Genomic DNA, 21,702 nt, shown 5'->3' on the forward strand with positions numbered 1-21,702 from the left:
GTTGGACCCCTGATCCAGGAGGGTCCCACATGCCGTGGAACAAATAAGCCCGTGGACCACAACGACTGAGCCTGTGCTGAGCCGCAACTGCTGAAGCCCTGACGCCCTAGAGCCCATGCTCAGCAACAAAGAAGCCCTCAGTGAGAAGCCCAGGCCCTGAAACCAGAGAAAAGCCTGAGCGGCAAGGAAGACCCAGCACAGCCAAGAATAAATTAATTAATTAATTTAAAAAATTTAAATCATCAAAAATGACACACACACAAAATAAACCCCAGAGGGACTTCCCTGGCAGCTCAGATTTCAGGTTGAGACTTCATCTCCCAATGCAGGGGGCACAGGTTTGATGCCTGGTCGGGTAGCTAAGATCCCACATACGTCGGGGCAAAACACCAAAACATAAAACAGAAGCAATATGGTAAAAATTCAATAGACTTTAAAAATGGTACACTTAAAAAAAAAACTAGTGTCTCTGATAAAATAAGGTCAGCCAGCCAAGGGCTGTGCAGAGGATGAACCAGTGCTAGGGGCCTGCCGAGGATGTGATGGGTGAACACATGAATGCAGAGTGAGTCACCTGAAGGAGGACACCCAGAGCTGGGTGGGGAAGACCACAGCTGCTGCTTTTCTGCTCGCACCTCTTTAGCACTGTTGGCTTGGACAAGGACCCTGAGACGAAAAGCCCATGGTGATTCCTGAGAGTTCAGTCAGGAAGGTCAAGAAGAAACCCCCTAACCTTTCCAGAACCTACTGCTGCCGCACAGCCTGTTAAGTGTCCCCTCATTACCTGCATCTCCTTACCCAAAGCCATCTATCGTTCACACAGTCTCGGTTAATCCTGACGCGGTGGAAGCACTTTCCTTTCCTGCACTCCTGTGACTTGAGATTTGTTTATAAACAGGATGCTCGAGTGTCTGCTCACGCTACCACTTCTTTTGTGACGATGGCTGTTGCATTGACATCACTCTGGCTTGTGACGGAGTGGAGCAGTGTCCTGACGGGTCTGATGAAGCTTTCTGTCAAAATCGTGAGTCACCTGCATCACATTTTGGGGGTAGAAGGGATGTCTGTATTCTGACAGTAAATGCACACTCAGCAGTATTCTTTTTCTGCCTGGTTTCAGTATAACTTCACTTGAACAAGCTATGCCTTAAATTCAATGGGCATTTACTGTAAATCTTTAATGCAAATTACAAATGTCAAATTTTGGTATTACTTGGCATTTTAAGAGATAGTTTTCAATTTTCTGAAACAGTCTTCCTCATCCTAAAAAGTTTGTTTCGCATACACTTTTTAAGAAAACTGAAATGAGTTAATGTTTTGTTTTGATACATTTTTTTAGAAAAGTTATGACATTAGGGTGTCGCTAGGTCAGAGCTGTAAATCATTCTTATGAATCTGAGCAAACTCAGGGTGATAGTGAAGGACAGGGAAGCCTGGCATACTGCAGCTCATGGGGACATAAAGTCAGACATGATTTAGCAACTGAACAACAGCAATGTGTACATAAACACCGCAAGAAAGGAAGAAGGGCTGTGAAACGTTTACTGAAGAACAGAAAGTATTGAATGAAGAACTTGAGGAAGGATGACTAATCTCAGAACCTTAGGTTGAAGGGTACTTTGTATATTTCTTTATGAGAAATTTCAGAAAGCTAATTCTTGGAAGAGAACTGATGACTTATTTGGAAACAAGAGCTAGTAGTTTGTCAACGAGGCTCTGAAATATCTTAGATGATATGTTTTGAATCTATTGCAAATGTGGTGGTTTTAGGTAAAGGTCAAGGGAGGAACCTAACTGACAGGACCTCTTTCACCCTCAGTGAGCGCTGGCCGAGAGATGGAGACCCACACGACCCTGGCACAGCCTAGAACCCCAGGGCCAGGCGCAGAGGCAGGCCGGAGCGTGTCGCCTGAAAAGTCGGAGAAATCTGCCACCCCAAAACAGACACCTGAACTATCAACCACAGAGAAGAAGAATCATTCCACCTTTGGGGGACCAGAAAGTCACATGGATCTTGAGATGCCAGGTAAGGACTTGAAGCCGATTTTCTCAAAGAGTCTCCTTTTCTATAATGACTCTTGGCTCAAAGGGAGCTTCTATTTGAAGAGTGTTAAGGAAATATCTTAAAAGAAAGGACAGATTTAAAGCAAATGATTTGACCAAAAAGAAAAAAAAAACTGACTTTTTGCTGACTATTTATAGCAAGGAACACCTATTAAATACATTTATAAATACGCATAAATATAGCAAAGAGATCAAACAAGTCAGTCCTAAAAGAAATCAACCCTGACTATTCATTGGAAGGACTGATGCTAAAGCTGAAGCTCCAATACTTTGGCCACCTGATGCAAAGAGCTGACTCATTTGAAAAGACCCTGATGCTGGGGAAGGTTGAGGGCAGGAGAAGAAGGGGACAACAGAGGACGAGATGGTTGGATGGCGTCACTGACTCCATGGACATGAGTTTGAGCAAACCTCGGGAGATAGAGAAGGACAGGGAAGCCTGGCTGCCCTTCATGGGGTTGCAAAGAATAGGACACGACTTAAGTGACTGAATAAAATACATTCTGCAGAGGTATCAATACATTTATTGTAAATAAGGTGGAGTTTAAAAGTTTTAACGCCTATGTTAAAGGAAACTAATGTCCTAAGTGCTGAACTTTAGGTTATTTTGAGGTGAAACTGTATAACCCTTACATGTTTAAGTAAATCCTCTTCACACTAAGCAAGTGAATGTAAAGAAAATAATGTACTATGTTGAAAAAGTAGCATGATGTGCTGGTAATTCAGTGTCATGCCTCCAATTTAACTAAATTTATCATCTTTATTTTAGAGATGGCTAATAATGTTTTAAAATACATTCACACTCCTAAAGCATTACAGGATTCTCTTCTAAAAATTTTTACACTTTTATATTTGGATAGTTATATGACATAGGAGAGAGAAATATAGATGATCACATTTCTGTATGCTTTTGTAAATGTCTTTCAGAACTCAAACTCTGCATACATTTTACCAAAATCTGTTGTTGTTTCGTTGCTAAGTCATGTCTGATTCTTTTGTGACCCCATGGACTGTAGCCTGCCATGTTCTTTTGTCCATGGGGTTTCCCAGGCAAGAATACTGGAATGGGTTGTCATTGCCTTCTCCAGGGGATCTTCCAAGCCCAGGGATCAAACCTGTGTCTCCTGCATTGGCACGCGGATTATGTACCACTGAGCCACCAAGGAAGCCCAGAAAGGGACAAACCAAGGACTGAGCTTCAAACTGAGGGCAGGGTTAACGCCACAACTGACCAGAGTAGGTAGCGTGGAGAAAAAAGAAAGTAGCAAAGGCCTTTGCGCACGTGCGTGCTAAGTCACTTCAGTGGTGTCCGACTCTTTGTGACCCCATGGACTGTAGCCCACCAGGCTCCTCTGTCCATGGAATTCTCCAGGCAAGAATACTGGGTTGCCATGCCCTCCTCCAGGGGATCTTCCTGACTCAGGGATCGAACCAGCGTCTCTAACTTCTCCTGTATTGGTAGGCGGGTTTTTTAGCACTAGGAAAGCCCATAGCAAAGGCCTTTGTGTGAGACAGACCCCAATATCGTTTTACCAGGTGGGCCAGGATCTGGACTAGAGGGCGCTGGGTGAGCTAGGTTCTGCTCCTGAGGGCCAAAGGCTGGCGACGCTGGCAGCACAGTGGGGATCGCACTCCTGGCAGGGCTCCTGTCTCCTGAGTGCCAAACAGCCCCCACACATCAGCTTTCCCAGCCATTTAGTTTATAACCTTCCCAAAGACCTGGTGACTGATGGAAAGACAGAAAGCACCCAGCACCTTGATCCTCAGACCCCCCTGTGAGCACACCCTTCATATTTAAATAAGAAGCAGTATCAAGGGTCTGCCTGTCTCCTTTCTCTTCCACGCTGGTCCATTATCTTCTCTCAATCAGACAAGAGGCCAAACTGCGCAGACAAAATATTACCAAAATAATCTCTCACTATTTCAGTAACTTCTTTATGAAACTATTTTGTTCATTATAGAAGATCCAGAAGATGCAAATAGTGAAAATGGAAATAACTTAAAATACCACCCTTTTATTGACATTAACTTTCAATATTTCCTTCTAATCTACTTTGTAAATTTATCTACAAAGTTATCTATTAATTTAAAGTGCTTTGATACAAATATATCTACAAAATACTCTACAAAAGATTTACAAAAACAAAACAAAAAAGTAAAACCTTGGTCATACCACAGATATCTTTGTTCCACAAATAGGGATTGAACCCACAGCCTCTGCGCTGGAAGGGCAGAATCTTAATAACTAAACCATTAGGCAAGTGCCCTTCAGAGACCTGCTTTATCTATCCCTTGCTGGTACCGCCACCTAATGGGAGAACTTTGTCACTTCATCCAATGCTTCGACTTTGTCTTAGTACATTTTCTCCGTATGAAAATGGAGAACCTAAGAGCAGAGCTGGGGGGACCAGGTGTCTGGCAGCAGGGATGAAGTTGACCGACCTCACGAAGTTCTCAGAGGCCACAGCGGGTGAACTCCTGCTCCGTCACTTTGATGGAGAGGCACTCGTGAACTTGAATGAATTAGCTGAAAGCAGAGTGGAGACCCAAGGCCAGTCTCCTTCCTGAGGTCTAGTCCCAGCTCTGTGTTTAGAACCCCGAGGAGTTGCTCCATGTCTCTGAGCCTCAGTTTCCTCATTGGTTAATTCGGGCTTCATTGGTAACCCCGAAGGCTCTGTCTAGCCTGGTGTCTGTTTCAGGGAAGATAAATAACCGTAGACTCACGCAGGCCTCCATCAGCCCTTATCCATGCTAGATCCTGCTCTATGATCCCAGTTCTGTCTCCTGCGGGGGCAGGGGGTGAGGGAAGACAGCTTCAGGATCCTTTTGCAAGTAATGCTCCAGGCTGCCACCACTGTGAATGGAAGTTGACACCCAGTCTGAGATGTATTTGCAGCTCTCCTTATTTGGGGGCTGGGGGCTGAGTCATCCATCCTATGACTCAGCAGCACGGGGATCTTTTTTCCCAACCAGGGATGGAACCAGTGCCCCCTGCAGTGGAAGAGCAGAGTCCCAACCACTGGAACACCAGGGAAGTCCCTGCATCTCTGTTTCTGTCCTTTTTAATAATAAACCTTTGACTTTGGCTGTGAAGGTGTAAAGAATGGAGTTTCATAGATGCAGTGAGATGATATGCAGTTATTATTTCTATTATATATTATTTTTCCTAATCACTCAAGTAATATGTATTTACTGTAGAAAATTTGGAAAATACAGAAAAATATGAAGAAGTAAAATCATCTAGCAAATCTCACCATTAACAATTTGTTGCATTTTCTCCCAGTTCAGTTCAGTTCAGTTCAGTCCAGTCACTCGTGTTCAATTCTTTGCACCCCATGGACTCCAGGCTTCCCTGTCCATCACCAACTCTCAGAGCTTGCTCAGACTCATGTCCATCGAATCCATGACGCCATCCAACCATCTCATCCTCTATCATCCCCTTCTCCTCCCACCTTCAATCTTTCCCAGCATCAGGGTCTTTTCCAATGAATCAGTTCTTTGCATCAGGTGGCCTAAGTATTGGAGCTTCAGCTTCAGCATCAGTCCTTCCAATGAATATTCACGATTGATTTCCTTTAGGATGGACTGGTTTGATCTCCTTGCAGTCCAAGGGACTCTCAAGAGTCTTCTCCAACACCACAGTTCAAAGCATCAATTCTGTGCTCAGCTTTCTTTATAGTGCAACTCTTACATCCATATATGACTACTGGAAAACCCATAGCTTTGACTAGACTGACCTTTGTTGGCAAAGTAATGTCTCTGCTTTTTAATATGCTGTCTAGGTTGGTCATAGGTTTTTTTCCAAGGAGCAAGCGTCTTTTAATTTCATGGCTGCAGTCAGCATCTGCAGTGACTTTGGGGCCCCCCAAAATAAAGTTTCTCACTGTTTCCATTGTTTCCCCATCTATTTGCCATGAAGTGCTGGAACCAGATGCCATGATCCTGGTTTTTTTAACGCTGAGTTTTAAGCCAGCTTTTTCACTCTCCTCTTTCACTTTCATCAAGAGGCTCTTTAATTTTTCTTTGCTTTCTGCCATAAGGGTGATGTCATCTACGGATCTGAGGTTATTGATATTTCTCCCAGCAATCTTGATTCCAGCTTGTGCTTCGTCCAGCTCGGCATTTCGAGTGATGTACTCTGCATATAAGATAAGCAGGGTGACAATATACTCCTGACATACTCCTTTCCCTATTTATTTGGAACCAGTCTGTTGTTCCATGTCCAGTTCTAACTGTTGCTTTTTGACCTGCATACAGATTTCTCAGGAGGCATGTCAGGTGGTCTGGTATTCCCATGTCTTGAAGAATTTTCCACAGTTTTTAGTGATCCACAACAAAATGTATATACAGACCCACGTACATTTATTCACTTATAACAAAATTAGGATATTATCTTACAAAACATTTTTCTCACTTATGAATATTTTCATGTTAATAAATGTCCATCAAAATCACAAAAGTATTACATCCAGGGTAGAAATTCCCTGGCGGTCCAGTGGTTAGGCACAAGTTCAGTCCCTGGTCTGGGTACTAAGATAGCCAAAATATTTTTTTTAAAGTCCAGGGTAAAGAAAATGGGAAGAAAAGAACAGAGCTTTGAAAGTGTTAGAAAGGGCCTCCCACAATGTGTGGTTTCTGTTTGGACAGCAGCCCCCATTTCCTTCCTCTTCCATCATCTCTGAACCACCAGACTGGAATCTACAGCCTCTGACTACCTGTGATTTGAAATTATGTTATATTCAGCCTAACATCAGTAGATTTAAAAATGCACTGTTGGAGGCTTCCCTGGTGATGCCGTGGATAAGAATCCACCTGCCAGCTCAGGAGACATGGGTTGGATCCTTGGTCTGGGAAGATCCCACATGCTGCAGAGCAACTAAGCCTTTGAGCCACAACCACTGAACCTACTCATCTTAAAGGCCAAGAGCCACAACTCCTGAAGCTCACACGCCTCGAGCCTGTGTTCCACCACAAGAGAAGCCACTGCAATGAGAGCCCACAGACCACAATAAAAAGTAGCCCCCACTCACCACACCCAGAGAAAGCGTGCACAAAGTGACGAAGACCCAACCTAGTCATTAAAACAAATTTTAATGCATTATGGTTTGTGACCTATGCCAATGTTTTACAAGGATCATCAGCTAGTACAGTAAATATAGACAAATTGATTTTTCTGTTCCCTCCTTCCCGCACAGGCTTGGGAGGATAAATAAGACTTAGCTCCCTGAAGACGTGCTAAAGAGATACTAAGATTAATACTAATAATGTAGTATAGAAAGTAATGAGATGAAGTTTTTTAATCTACCACATTGGCAAAGGTGAAAACATAATATTTATAAGTGTATAGAGAAGTGTCTCACCTACTATTGGTGGGATTCAAATTTGTACAGTCTTCCAGAGGGCAGTTTCTGAAGCCTTGTATGTATGCCTTGACCCAGTTAGCCTGCTGTTAGGAATTTATCCCAAGCATGTTCCTAAGGATGAAGTTAAGGGCGTGGGCGAATATTCAGTCCCACCGGTGAACGCATGCTCTGTACTCAGAGCCGCAGGGGGGCTGGCATTTGCTCGTGATGCAGACGCACAATGGCTGGACTGTTTCCCGGGGTGGTTGCAGCTGTGAGGCCTGTTCTCTGTGTGGTCCAAGCTGTCTGTGAACAAGGCTGTCCTCTTGTGTGGACCCAGCTGAAGGAAAGAAATCTGGTTACAGTTCTGCAGATTAGCTAGAAAAATGGTTGGGTATCCCCATTCACACTGAATCTGGGTTGCTCTTTTTTTTAATAATTAAATTTTTTATTACACACTCAGACAAACTTCTTCCATTTTCTGACTAGTCTAGTAACTTTTTAATTGGAGAATAATTGCTTTACAATATTATGCTGGTTTCTGCCATACATCAACATGAATCAGTCACAGGTACACAGATGTCCCCTCTCTCTTGAGCCTCCCTCCTGACCCTGAATCTGGATTTCTTTTTTAAACTAGAATACATGTTCATCCCAGCAGGTTAGCCACATTTTTTTAAGGTTCCAGATTAAAGCATGGACTTAGGTGAATCCACAATTTCTGTATGGGGGTGAGGGGGTTTGCCCGTACTTTCTCGAATTCCCATGCTAAACATGCCAAAGCCTCGCTGTTGGACTTATCTCTGGAGATAATGAGTGAGCAACTTCGACCTTTGGGTTATCATGGAAAATATTTTATTCAGAGAGGATTCTCACAAAGGATATTTAAAGGGTTTCTTTCTTTCTTTTTTTCACCTGCTCCATATTTCATGTTTTTGTTTTGAATAGTTTATTGTCTTCCTGTGTGGTGGTGGGAATCAACTGGATTCTCAAATGAATGGAATATTTAGTTAAAGAAATGTACTTGTCACAAATGAAGATAATCAGATGGTCATTTCCACAAACTTATTTTGAAGGGAGTAGGTCCTCTTTCATTGACCTAACTTCTTTGGAAAATATCATCTAATGAGCTACAATCAGCAGACACCTTTAAATATACCCAAGTATTCTGGTACATTCTTCGGCATTGCCTTTCTTTGGGATTGGAATGAAAACTGACCTTTTCCAGTTCTGTGGCCACTGCTGAGTTTTCCAATTTGCTGGTATATTGAGTGTAGCACTTTCACAGCATCATCTTTTAGGATTTGAAATAGCTCAACTGGAATTCCATCACCTCCACTAGCTTTGTTCGTAGTGATGCTTCCTAAGGCCCACTTGACTTCACATTCCAGGAAGTCTGGCTCTAGGTGAGTGATCACACCATTGCGGTTATCTGAGTCATGAAGATCTTTTTTGTACAGTTCTTCTGTGTATTCTTGCCACCTCTTCTTAATATGTTCTGCTCCTGTTGGGTCCCATACCCTTTCTGTCCTTTATTGTGCCCACCTTTGCATGAAATGTTCCCTTGGTATCTCTAATTTTCTTGAAGAGATCTCTAGTCTTTCCCATTCTGTTGTTTTCCTCTATTTCTTTACATTGATCACTGAGGAAGGCTTTCTTCTCTCTCCTTGCTATTCTTTGGAACTCTGCATTCAAATGGGTGTATCTTTCCTTTTCTCCTTTACCTTTTACGTCTTTTCCTTTCTCAGCTGTTTGTAAGGCCTCCTTGGACAATCATTTTGCCTTTTTGAATTTCTTTTTCTTGGGGATGGTCTTTTTTTTTTTTTACACCTGTGCAAATCCTTTATTAAAGCAACAACCAAAGTACAGGATGGCTCACTTTTTTTTTTTTTTTTGCTGCTATATCAACTTAAATATTAATCATTTGTGTATACATTTAAATTATTTTTAAAAGGTGAACATTCATAGCTCACAAATCAACAGAGTGACATTTCCACCCAGATACATTTTTCCATCTTATTTCCCAGTTTTAACAATGAACATTCAGAACCAGAGGGATAGCACATCAAACGTAAGTGGCGGCACCTTCTGTGAGCAGCACTAGTGTGTGTGAGAGATACACTGAAGGTTTACATTCTTCATTAAATACATAAAAATAATTTATGTAGGAATATTCTTAGACCTATTTGCTTTGTCTTTACATTCTCTATGAGCTTTAAGTTCGGTGGTGGCATTCTGAGCATTAGACCCCTTACAAATGACATCTCTAAAAGAGTCTTAATTAAAGGTCATTATCACTGTCATATGATATTTTCTTGTATAACAGACAATCAGTCTTTCAGAAAGCAAAATAAGCAGTTCTGTTTTATTTGATTTTTCACCCCACCACGGATTTGTTTAATCCAAACCTTGTTAATCACTGTAGAAATCCTATAAGTCATTAGGAAGATGAACTTTGTTATCTACTAGGGGATTTTACAATGAATTGGTGAATGTAAAAATGACTAATACCTTGAAGATAATGGTGGTTTAGTTGTTAAGTTGTATCCAACTCTTTGCCACTGTAGCCCGCCAGATTCCTCCATCCATGGGATTCTCTAGGCAAGAATACTGGAGTGGGTTGCCCTTCCCTTCTCCAGGGGATCTTCCCTACGCAGGGGTCAAACTCGCATTTCCTGCATTGCAGGTGGATTCTTTACTGCTGAGCCATCGGAGACACCCTACCTTGGAAGCAACAGAGATCAAAATATGTGGGTGACTATACAATGAGATTTGGTGGTTATTTAATGGGTACCAATGAATTAGTCTAAAAAGCAAGAACAGAAATAGGAATTATGATGTAAAGGGAATGCAAAAAGGGTGTGTGAAGATGGATACTGGGCAGTCATTGAACTGTGCTGAGTATAAAACAGAGTATCTGAAAGATAAGTTAAATGCTCCGTTTTCTCACCCAGTGAAACACCGAGAGGAAACCCCTATTCATAGAACCACTGGGGCCATGAGGAATTTCAGCACTGGTGAAAAAGTGAAAATGGCAGTCACACAGTTGTGTCTGACTCTTTGTGACCCCATGGACTGAAACCCACCAGGTGCCTCTGTCCATGGGATTCTCCAGGCAAGAATATTGGAGTGGGTTGCCAGGGGATGGTCTTGATCACTGCCTCCTGTACAATGTCATGACCTCCATCCACAGTTCTTCAGGCACTCTGTTCATCAAATCTAACCCCTTGAATCTATTTGTTAAAGAAAGGCAATGACAAAGAATGTTCAAACTACCTCACAATTGTACTCATCTCACTCGCTAGCAAAGTAATGCTCAAAATTCTTCAAGCCAGACTTAAACAGTACATGAACCGTGAACTTCCAGATGTTCAAGCTAGATTTAGAAAAGGCAGAGGAACCAGAGATCAAATTGCCAACATGCACTGGATCATCGAAAAAGCAAGAGAGTTCCAGAAAACCAGCTACTTCTGCTTTACTGACTACCTCAAAGCCTTTGACTGTGTGGATCACAACAAAATATGGAAAATTCTTAAAGAGAAGGGAATACCAAACCACCTGACCTGCCTCCTGAGAAATCTGTATGCAGGTCAAGAAGCAACAGTTAGAACTGGACATGGAACAACAGACTGGTTGCAAACTGGGAAAGGAGTACATCAAAGCCGTATATTGTCACCCTGCTTATTTAACTTATATGCAGAGTACATCATGAGAAACACTGGGCTCAGTGAAGCACAGGCTGGAATCAAGATTGCCGGGAGAAATATCAATAACCTCAGATGTGCAAATGACACCACTCTTATGGCAGAAAGTGAAGAAGAACTAAAGAGTCTCTTGATGAAAGTGAAAGAGGAGAGTGAAAAAGTTGGCTTAAAACTCAACATTGAGAAAACTAAGATCATGATATCCAGTCCCATCAGTTCAGTTCAGTTCAGTTCAGTTCAGTCACTCAGTTGTATCTGACTCTTTTCAACCCATGGACTGCAGCACACGAGGCCTCCCTGCCCATCACCAACTCTCAGGGTTTACCCAAACTCATGTCCATTGAGTCAGTGATGCCATCCAACCATCTCATCCTCTGTCGTCCACTTCTCCTCCTGCCCTCAATCTTTCCCAGCATCAGGGTCTTTTCCAATGAGTCAGCTCTTCATATCAGGTGGCCAAAGGATTGGAGTTTCAGCTTCAGCATCAGTCCTTCCAATGAACACGCAGGACTGATCTCCTTTAGGATGGACTGGTTGGACCTCCTTGCAGTCCAAGGGACTCTCAAGAGTCTTCTCCAACACCACAGTTCAAAAGCATCAATTCTTCAGCGCTCAGCTTTCTTTATAGTCCAGCTCTCACATCCATACATGACCACTGGAAAAACCATAGCTTTGACTAGACAGGCCTTTGTTGGCAAAGTAATGTCTCTGGTTTTCAATATGCTGAAGAAGCTTTAAAGTTTTTTATTTGTTTGTTTCTTCATAAAATTCCTCATGTCAGCAGATCACTTCTGATTCATTTCCAATGAGCATTTTATTTTGCAAAAGTCTCACCTGAAATTACACTTCCGTGTGAGGGTAACTCCACTAACTCATTCATTATGATATTATCAATATCATTAAGCACACAAGTGCTATGAATTCCTAGATGGCAGATAATAGAATGACACAGCTCTGGCTCATCAGAACCTAAGATGAAAATTCTAAGATTTAATCCTCTATTACTCTCAGGAGTATATTTTAACTGAATAGAACAGGTAAACAATGAGCAAGCTATCATTAAATCAGAAGTGCTGGTTTCCACCAATAAGCAATTAGACACATCTGAGTTTGAATCTCAACCCTATGACTCACTGATTACTCGAATGAACCCAGGTAAGCACTGAACCTCTCTGAGACTAACCAGAAAAAAAAAAGCAACAGAGTTATTAATGCCAGCCAAACAGCGTTGAGGTAAGAAAGTGAAGTAGCTTGTGTGAGTGATTTATATGTGCTCACTGTTCAGTTTCTAAAGAAAAAAATGTTTCTGGACTGTTTCTGCGTTCTATGGTATAAAGTCCAACCCTAACCCTTGGCTTTTCTAGCTGAGCTTTCTCCTTCCTTCTCTGGGTGGGGCAGTAGGGGTGGAGGGTGAGGGGAAAGCTCTGGAGCCGTGAGCTTGTTTCCCATCTCTGTCCAATGGTTTTCCACTAGCCTCACCTCTGCGTTATTCAGTTGGTCACATTGGTTATCTTGTGTTTTAGCATCAAACACAGGCCTATGTTTATTGGGGAAATAAAGCCTGTAAGTCCTTTCTTTAAGCTCTTCCTAAAAAAAATATATGGCTGTATTTTCACGTCTATTTCCTGAAGTTTTCTGATGAACCTTCAGTATGTTTTATTATTTTCCAAAGATGGTGATTCCTCAGGGAAGAATAGAAAAGAGGAAAATTATATTTTTGAGTCAAAGAGCAATCGAGGAGGAAGGGAACACCCAGCCCCAGAAGCAGGTAAATGTTCACCTTGGAAACTCATTGCAGAGTCGGAACAATTGCAGGACCATGTATCCTGTAACTGAGGTTATCAAGCAAATTTACAAGAGTTCATGACAAGAACGGGGATCTATGGGTCGGAAAAACTGTAAATTCTCATCTCCTATATCACACTTCATCTTGGGGCTCTTGAACTAGTATCTTCACAGGTTTGGTCCTCAGCTTTCTGTTCTATAAGTTGACTGGAGTGGATGATCACTACATTCCCTTTCCCAGGCGTGACATTCTGTGGAATGAGTACTACTCAGGACACAGTGGTTAAGAACATGGGCTCTAGAATCAGATGCCAAGGTTCAAATCCCCTGCTCCATCACTAACTCCATGACCAGGTTATCTTCTCTCTCTGGGTCTCAATTTCCTCATTGGTCAGATGGGTATAATAACTATACCCAGAGCTGTTAGGAAGAATAGATAGGACATCACTATAGAGCTTTTAGCATATTGCTTGGCTCATGTGATAAGCCATATGAATAATGGCTTTTATGACTGTTATTTGTGATCAACAAGGGCAGAGGTGTTAGAGTATACAGTTCTTTCTTCAAGTGCTTCAGTGACAAGAGATGGAAGACACAGGAATGGGTAAAGGGTGCAGGAGGTAGAGGGGATATTTAGTAAGTAGAAGAAGAATACTGTAATTTCATGGTTTTGGTTATTTTTAAGTAGACAGAAAACACTTTCAACATAGTCCTGTAGAAAGGTAGATTTTGATCCTAAATCTCACAAACAAATTAGTAAAATACAATTTAGGAGAACAAAATATGATTATTAAACTACAGATCTAAACACTGAGAAAACTTTCTTTTTACCCCAGAAGTGGTCTCATAACAATGGTCACATCTAATTTTTAAATAACATTGTTAAATAATGCATAAATTTTAAATAATGCATAAATTTTAAATAATAAAATATCCAGATATCAAGTATCTAGATTCTGCCCAGTCTGTGGGCCTGCTGGACTTAGCTGTCCCAGGATATTTGAATAAAAAGAGCCTGTCGGACTTCCCTGGTGGTCCAGTGGTTGAGAATCTGCCTACCAATGCAGGGGACGCCAGTTCGATCCCTGATCCGGGGAGATTCCACACGTTGTAGAACAATTAAGCCTGTGTGCCCCAACAAAAGAAGCCACCACAATGCGAAGCCAGCGCTGTGCTGTTCTGCCCGTAGTCCGAGTCCCCGTTCGGGAAAGAAGACTCCTCGAAACAATGCAACTCGCAATAGGGGAATTTACTACTGACTCGAGCCAGGGCCTCCCGCCCTCACCAGGTGTGTGAGGACGAAAGGCCCCGAGCCCCTGTGCTCTAGGGTATTTATTAGGTCAAAATAAGCAGCAGGTAGTTGGCGCAATCGGATTGGTTACACAGTGGGTAGTTGGTTTAAGCCGATTGGTTACACAGTTGCAAGGTAATTTTTGTTGGCCCAGCGTGGGGCTTTCAGCTTTCCCCTGATAGGTTCCCTTTTTTCTGGCTAGGCATATGTTGATTGGCTGGCTCCAGGTAGCCTGATAATTATGTTACCCCGGGAAACCAGGCCTACTCCTAATCTAGGCTGCCTGCCATGGCGTTAGCCGTGACAGCCTCACAGCGCAACCAGAGAGTAACCGCCTCTGCTCACAGCAACTGAGACCCAGTGCTGCAGTCAGAAAATACAGAAAAAAGAAGAGCCTGCCCCCTGCCAACAGACACAGAGAACGGGGCTCGCCCCTTGCCTCCACGGCCAGATGTGTCCAGAGACCCTCGGTTCTGATTGCCCGGGGCCTGTCCTAATTGTTACACACCTGAGTGTCACTCCCAGTCTTATGAACAGAAGTCCATCTACTTAGCTCATTCCTGAGAAAACTATCATGGTGTGTTTTAGAAGTATGTGTGTGTGTGTGTGTGTGTGTGTGTGTGTGTGTGTGTGTGTGTGTGTGAAGTTGCTTCAGTCATGTCCAACTCTTTGTGAACCCAGAGACTGTATCCTGCCAGGCTCCTCTGTCCATGGGATTTTCCAGGCAAGAATACTGGAGTGGGTAGCCATTCTCTTCTCCAGGGAATCTTCCTGACCCAGGGATCGAACCTGCATCTCATGTCTCTTGAATTGGCAGGAGGGTTCTTTACCAATAGCGCCTCCTGGGAAGCCCTTAGAAGAGGGTGGGGAATTTTAAATTACCTGAACTAAAAGCATTAAAGTATGCCAACTGAGTATTTAAAAGTTGAAAATAACTTTCAGTATCCTAGCAAGTACTTTATGGGAGACTTCATCTTCTTTGTCATCAAAGTGATTAATAAATCATTCTTGATTAATTAACCGGGAATCAGCTCTGACAATAGAGAAACCCTATGCCTGACTTTTTGTTGTTGTTTAGTCACTAAATTGTATCCAACTCTTTTGTGACCTCAGGGTCCTCCAGTCTCCTCTGTTCATGGGCTTTCCCAGGCAAGAATGCTGGAGGTGGGTTGCAATTTCCTTATCCAGGGGATCTTCCCGACCCAGGGACTGAACCCTCGTCTCCTGCATTGGCAGGCAGATACTTTACTACTGAGCCACTTGGGAAGCCCGTATCTGACTTTGGCAAACAGAAAATCCCCTTAGATTATATGCTGTCTTATGATTGCCATAGCTCCCTCTGAGTCCCATTCTTGGGACTGGGGTCTTCAATCACAGCTCTCTTCTCCTGAAGCCTAAACGCTGGTGTTCATCTTCAAACAAGTCACATGCATTTAGAAAAGCAGCCTGTAATCAATTTCCTTCCCTGAACAAGCAGAACTGGGGCTGGGTGTTGGGATCCAGTTTGTAAGAAGTGGTTTTAGGTTCCTAGGGTTGACCAAAGTCTCTTTTTTATCCAGATCCTTTGTAACCTATCCATCTTTGTGACTAGTACCAGAAGATGCAGGGAAACTGACACCTTCAGGGCCAAACTGAGCCCTTTCAGAACTTCTTCCCTCTGGGTTACCGTTAGGAAACTAGAATGTATGCACCAGCTCGAGAGTCAAATTCTAGAAGGTTGGTTTAACACAGACTTTTATCTTTTACAATTCTCTTTGGGAATACTGTGCATGTGTGCTCAGTCGTGTCCAACTCTTTGCAACCCCATGGACTGTAGCCTCCTAGCCTCCTCTGTCCGTGGGATTTTCCAGGTAAGAATACTGTGGTGGTTGCCATTTCCTCTTCCAGGGGACCTTCCCGACCCAAGGATCGAACCCACGCTTCCAGCGTCTCCTGCATTGGCAGGCAGATTCTTTGCCACTGAGCTACCTGGGAAGCCCTTGGGAATACTGGCCTCACTCAAAACACTGTTTTGTATCAAGAGTCACTGATGCAACCTTGTCATCCCCTCCTCCTGCACCCAGACAATTCCAGAATGTTCTTGAGAATTTTCTTCAGGAGTTTTACCTAGGATTCCACAAATATACCAGAGGTTGAAATGCCATTAGTGTGTACTCAGCTCCAGCTCCTCTTGTCTTGGAGAGGAGGCCAGCTATACCTGGGAATGATTTTAAGCTCAGAAAATCAAAGCTATCCCAGGTGGCACTAGTGGTAAAGAACTTGTCTGTCAATGCATGAGACACAAGAGACTCAAATTCGATCTCAGGGTTGAGAAGTACTCCTGGAGGAGGGCATGATAACCCACTCCTGTATTCTTACTTGGTGAATCCCATGGACAGAGGAGCCTGGCAGGCTACAGTCCCTGGGGCTGCAAGAGTCAGACACGACTTAGTGACTAAAGCACCACCATCGGGAGTGAACTTCCTTGGTTACTTGCACCCAGTACCTGTCAGTACCCACCCTCTCTTTTTTTTCTTGGCCCCACTGTGCTCTATATGGGATCTTAGTCCCCCAACCAGGGATCAAAGCCATGTCCCCAGCATTGGGAGCATGGAGTCTTAATCACTGGACCACCAGGGAAGCCCCCCACCCTCTCTTCCTTCCCTCCCCTTTTTCCAAGGTCAGTATCCCGCTCTGACTTTGATAAGGACCTGTCAAAGTCCCTGATAAGGACCTTGCAGCTTCTTATCCCCTCAAGTTTGTTTTTCCATCATTTATTAACTCCCCGTGTTTATAGTCTCCACTGGTTCATTCCCCTAGACACATTCAGCTCTCTCAAAACACACAGGAAAGAAAACGGCATCCCTCAGCCTTCAGTCTCCCTGTAAATGAACTCCCATTTGCTAAGCACAGTGGCCGCTCCAGGCATCGCCTCACTTGACCTCTCCTTAGCATTCGATTCCGCTGACCACTCTCCTCTTGAAATAGCCTCGGCCCTCTGCTTCCAGGACTGCCCGCTCGGTTGGTTGCCAGCCATCCCTCTGACATGTCTCTTTCTATGCTTCCTGGCTCTCTTCTTTGCCTGCCCTCTTAAGTGTTGATGTCTCCTAGAGCCTTGTTCCTGGCCCTCTTCTCTCTCCCCTTTCTCTCTGGAAGTCTCACCCGGTTTTGTAGCTGCGACCACCACCTTAATCCTAAAGGGCTTCGTGTGTTTTGTTTTTAATTTCTATTTGTTTATCTTACTTTGGCTGTGCTGGCTCTTTGTTGCGGTGCTCGAGCTTTCTGTAGTTGTGGTGAGCAGGGACCACTCTCCAGTTGGGGTGTGAAGGCTTCTCTTGTTGCGGAGCACAGGCTCCAGGACACGTGGGCTTCAGTACTTGCGGCACACGAGCTCAGTAGTTGTGGTGTACGGGCTTAGTTGCTCCATGGCATGGAGGATCTTCCCAGGTCAGGGATCGAACCTGTGTCTCCTACATTTGGCAGGCCGATTCTTAACCACTGGACCACCAGAGAAGTCCCAGCCTTTCACATATTTAAGCCCAACTAATCAAAGAACCTAATAGAAAATTCTACCTGGATTGGCCTTAGGCATCTCAATATGAAACTGTCAAAATAGAATCTCTCTCGCCCATTTCAAATAAGCTCCATCATACATGTAAATCGTGCATGAATCAGATGCATGGACCACTCCTTTTTATATCTGCACTTCCTATATAATTCTACCATAGTAACTATAATACTTTATTGTATCTTTTCATTTAAATGTCTTTCTTACTCAGATTTGAAGTCATTAGAAAACGATCTCATTTAACTTTTGAAGAAGTGGTATATATAGTGGTTCTGAAACCATACTGTCTGTACCATGTATCATACTTAGTCAAGTCACTTAATCCTCGATAACTTAGTTCCCTCATTTGTAAAATGGGGATAAAAATAGTACGAATTCATATGGTGGTTGTGGGAATTAAAGTACTTCATGTATAAAGCACTCATTACTATCTTTGATTACCAGTGTCAGGCACATGGCTATTAATGCAAAATGAATGAGTAAATAAAGAAAATATTATGAAGTCAGTTTATGCAGTGGAGATTTCAGCTCCTCTAGTTCCACCAGTTGGCAAGGCCCCTGTAGCTAAAAATATTTCCACCATACCATCTCCAAGCCTGGCCTGACTACAGAGCAGATCGGACTAAGAATAGACCCTGCTGAGCTTGATAAGACAGACTGATCTGGGGTACACTCTGTTCCTTTGAGACTCCTGGATGACTCTAAAAGATGCTTCTAGTCTAGGTGTCTAGGACCAACCCCACAGGGAAAGAACCCGTGATGGAGAAGTAGTGATTTTTTTGCTTACTTTTTTTTTTTTTAAGTATTTATTTGGCTGCACCAGGTCTTAGTTGCAGCACCTAAACTCTTAGTTTTGGCATGTGGAATCTAGTTCCCTGGCTAGGGATTGAACCCGGACTCCATGCATTGGGAGCGCAGTCCTAGCCACTAGACCACCAGGGGAGTCACTTCCTGAAGTTTTTAATAATGGTTCTACAGGCTGAGAGTAGGTTCTCTGGCTTTAGGAAATAAAAATGTCTTTAAGTCCTAACCAGAGCTAGGAATCAGGAGTTTGTCCATATTTATCTTAATGGAGAATGATCATGTACGAATCCATAAATGTAAGCTACAATGAAAATATATCCTATGGCTACAGTGTCTTTGCAGTTATCTGTTTACAGGATGTCTGTTAAAGTTGGATATAGGGGAGTCTGACTGCAACATACCCGCTGATGGCATATGCATTTCATAGGAACTTGCCACACAAGTTGGCTTTAAGGAAGTCTGTGTTTGAGACCTAGACCTTCAGTTTACAAGCTGTGTGCTCTTAGGCCAATTACTTCATCTTTCTGTAGCTCAGTTAATCTGCCAAACAGAGGTAGTACAAGTACCTACTTGTAGTATTAATAGTACTTGTAGTACAAGTGCCTACTAGTTGTTCAAGTGAAATAAAACAGTGCACGCAAAGTGTTTGTCATATAGTAGATTGTAGCTGTTATTGTTCTTCGTCACTGACTCACCCTTGTTCATTTCTGGCCCTGTGCAGGTGCGGTGCTTCCTCTGGCCCTGGGTTTGGCTATCACCGCTTTGCTGCTTCTCATGGTTGCCTGTCGGCTACGACTGGTGAAACAGAAACTTAAACAAGCTCGTCCCATCACATCTGAGGAATCTGACTACCTCATAAACGGGATGTACCTATAAGAGTGGAATCTAAATAGCTGAGCGCAAGGACATGTTTCACTTATAATTTATACATAGTTTGGGTCCTGATATTTATTACCTCTTCTGTTTTTAACTAAGCTAAGAAAACTACTGAAAACCCTGGAAGATTCTGCAAATACTCAACCTTTGTTTTTACGTATTGATTTTCCGTGGGAAGTATGTGACACATTTTGAAATTTAGAGGAGTCCACATGATTACAGACTTTTACAATTCTGATTTATGTAAGCTAGCTCTAAAAATAGGAATTTGTAGTTAGCCAGGGCAGAAAATTCAGTGTCTCTAGAGGTGCCTGACCATGGCGGTGTTAACACTTTCCTTCACAGAAGCCAGCCGTCGGCACTTCATCGCACCCGCGTCCCTTGTCCTGTGGCCTTCTCCTTCCTCATTTTCAGCTTCCAGTGCTCTCCTTTCCCTTCTCCTCTTCAAAACCTGTTTCTGGGGATGGATCTCAAGGGAGCACACACCTTCAATGAGATGTTGTCCGTGGCAAGAATATCTAAGCTATAAGCCTAATGATCAGGTCAGTGAGGCCTGCAGGAAGGTAAATATCAGTTCTTTCCACTGGCTGCCTGACATCATGTCATGTGGCTGCTTCATTCTCCCAAAGGAGAGTAACTCAGACTTTGGATTACAAGTAGCTCTAACAGGGTCATCAAGTGAGATAGAAAATTAAAGCAGAAGCAGAGAAACTGGCAGGTCAAAATCTTAACAGACACCTAGCTGAGGGAAAAATGAGCAAGGAGGATGTTTAGTTTTTTCTCGGATCTCTGCTCAACGCTGTTCAATGGTCCAGAACATCGCAGCTCACTTATATAGCCACTGGTTTTCAACATTAGTGTTGAGGAAAGAAAAAAAAAACACATTCAAATGGAAAAACAACACTGAATGGATCTCTGGGTACAGCTTTTGCAAAAATAAGAGTCAGTGATTCATGAATAAATAATCAACTTAAGAATCAGTGATTCTTCCATTCAGTGGAGTGATGCAGTTTTTTCCCATTATTTATTTAATGCTCTAAAATGTTACAGTATGCAAACAGCTAATGCCAGGCTTATATATTCCCAGAGCTTAAGGGAGTTTTGCACAAATTCATCTTTATAGAAAACCAGCATCTAGCTTAGCATCTTTTACCTTTTAATCTGTAGGATTTTAAAGGCATATTATTTCCACCATTGCTTAATGCTGGGACAATACACATTCTAGAAATTACTCTACTGAGGCGAATGTATAATATCTTCTATTTATATAATAGTTTTTTTTTCTTACCATAAGTGGTAAATCTTTTAAGATACTTGAAAACCCTCTAGAAAACTATGTTTAGACTGAACCTGATGTAGGTTGTTCCTTTAGTAAAGGACTTAATTTGGGTTGGAGATATATATTAAGAAATGGGTAGTTAGTGGTAGGAAAACAAAGAAATTTGTTATTTTTTATTTCCTGAGAAACTCGAGCATTTTGTTGAATTTTAGAATTGAGCAAAGATTTAAATTTCTCTTTAAGGAGTTTAGAGAAATGACTATGAATGAACTTAAGATGTTTGTATTCTTTATGTGATGCTGTGCAATTTGTTTTTATATAGAAGGATGTCACCTATAGCCATATCCAATAAAATAAAAACTGTTGAGGCATGCACCTTTCAGCACATCTTTTATACATGAAGAAATTAAAACACAATTTAGTATTGCTATGGTGTTGAAATTCTTGATAAAAAGATGTCCCATGTCTATGTGTACAATATTCTTTAATAAATTGAATTTTATTCTTAAGCCTTTTTTTTTTTTACAACTTTTAATACTTACTAGTACAGATGGTCTCCAACTTAATACGTTGCTCTGACTTACCCTTTTTTTTTTTCCCTTTATGATGGTGCAAAAGTGATACACATTCAATAGAAACCATACTTGAATTTTGAATTTGAATTTTTTTTTTTGGCTAGTGATATGCTGTATATCTACTCTTTTGTGACCCTGGACAGTGGCAGCACAGGTTCCCCCCCCCCCAAGAAAATATCATTTTTACTATTGATTGAAAACTGATACAATAGTGTTATGGAAATTTTGCAGCCTCTTTGATCCATAAGCTAATTTCTAGGCAAAATCCTGATAGGATAATCACCAACAAACCTAAATAAACAAATAGTGCTGGCAAAAGAAATTACTCCATGTGATGCAAGGCTGTAAGGGGCACAGTAATGTTCAAGGTGTGGGAATTCAAATACAGATGTCCTCAGCTGCCCTAGGTCCCTGGATCATTGCCTCTTGTATTAA

At 42.4% G+C, this 21,702-nt stretch overlaps 1 protein-coding gene across 2 annotated transcripts in view; it reads left to right on the top strand.

The window, feature by feature from the left end:
* Positions 1–21,201, top strand: part of LRP11 (LDL receptor related protein 11) — a 78,228-nt gene extending 57,027 nt beyond the window's left edge. The window contains exons 4-7 of one of the 2 annotated variants that reach the window (XM_065931128.1): positions 899–1,024; positions 1,820–2,026; positions 12,783–12,878; positions 19,259–21,201. In XM_065931128.1, the coding sequence (XP_065787200.1) occupies positions 899–1,024; positions 1,820–2,026; positions 12,783–12,878; positions 19,259–19,413 (584 nt within the window). In that variant the 3' untranslated portion in view covers positions 19,414–21,201. The remainder of the gene's footprint in view (positions 1–898; positions 1,025–1,819; positions 2,027–12,782; positions 12,879–19,258) is intronic. The other variant, XM_065931129.1, reaches the window with a different exon arrangement.
* Positions 21,202–21,702: the final 501 nt, after the last annotated feature.

The sequence above is a fragment of the Muntiacus reevesi genome, chromosome 3, assembly GCF_963930625.1.
Source record: "Muntiacus reevesi chromosome 3, mMunRee1.1, whole genome shotgun sequence".
Taxonomy (NCBI): domain Eukaryota; kingdom Metazoa; phylum Chordata; class Mammalia; order Artiodactyla; family Cervidae; genus Muntiacus; species Muntiacus reevesi.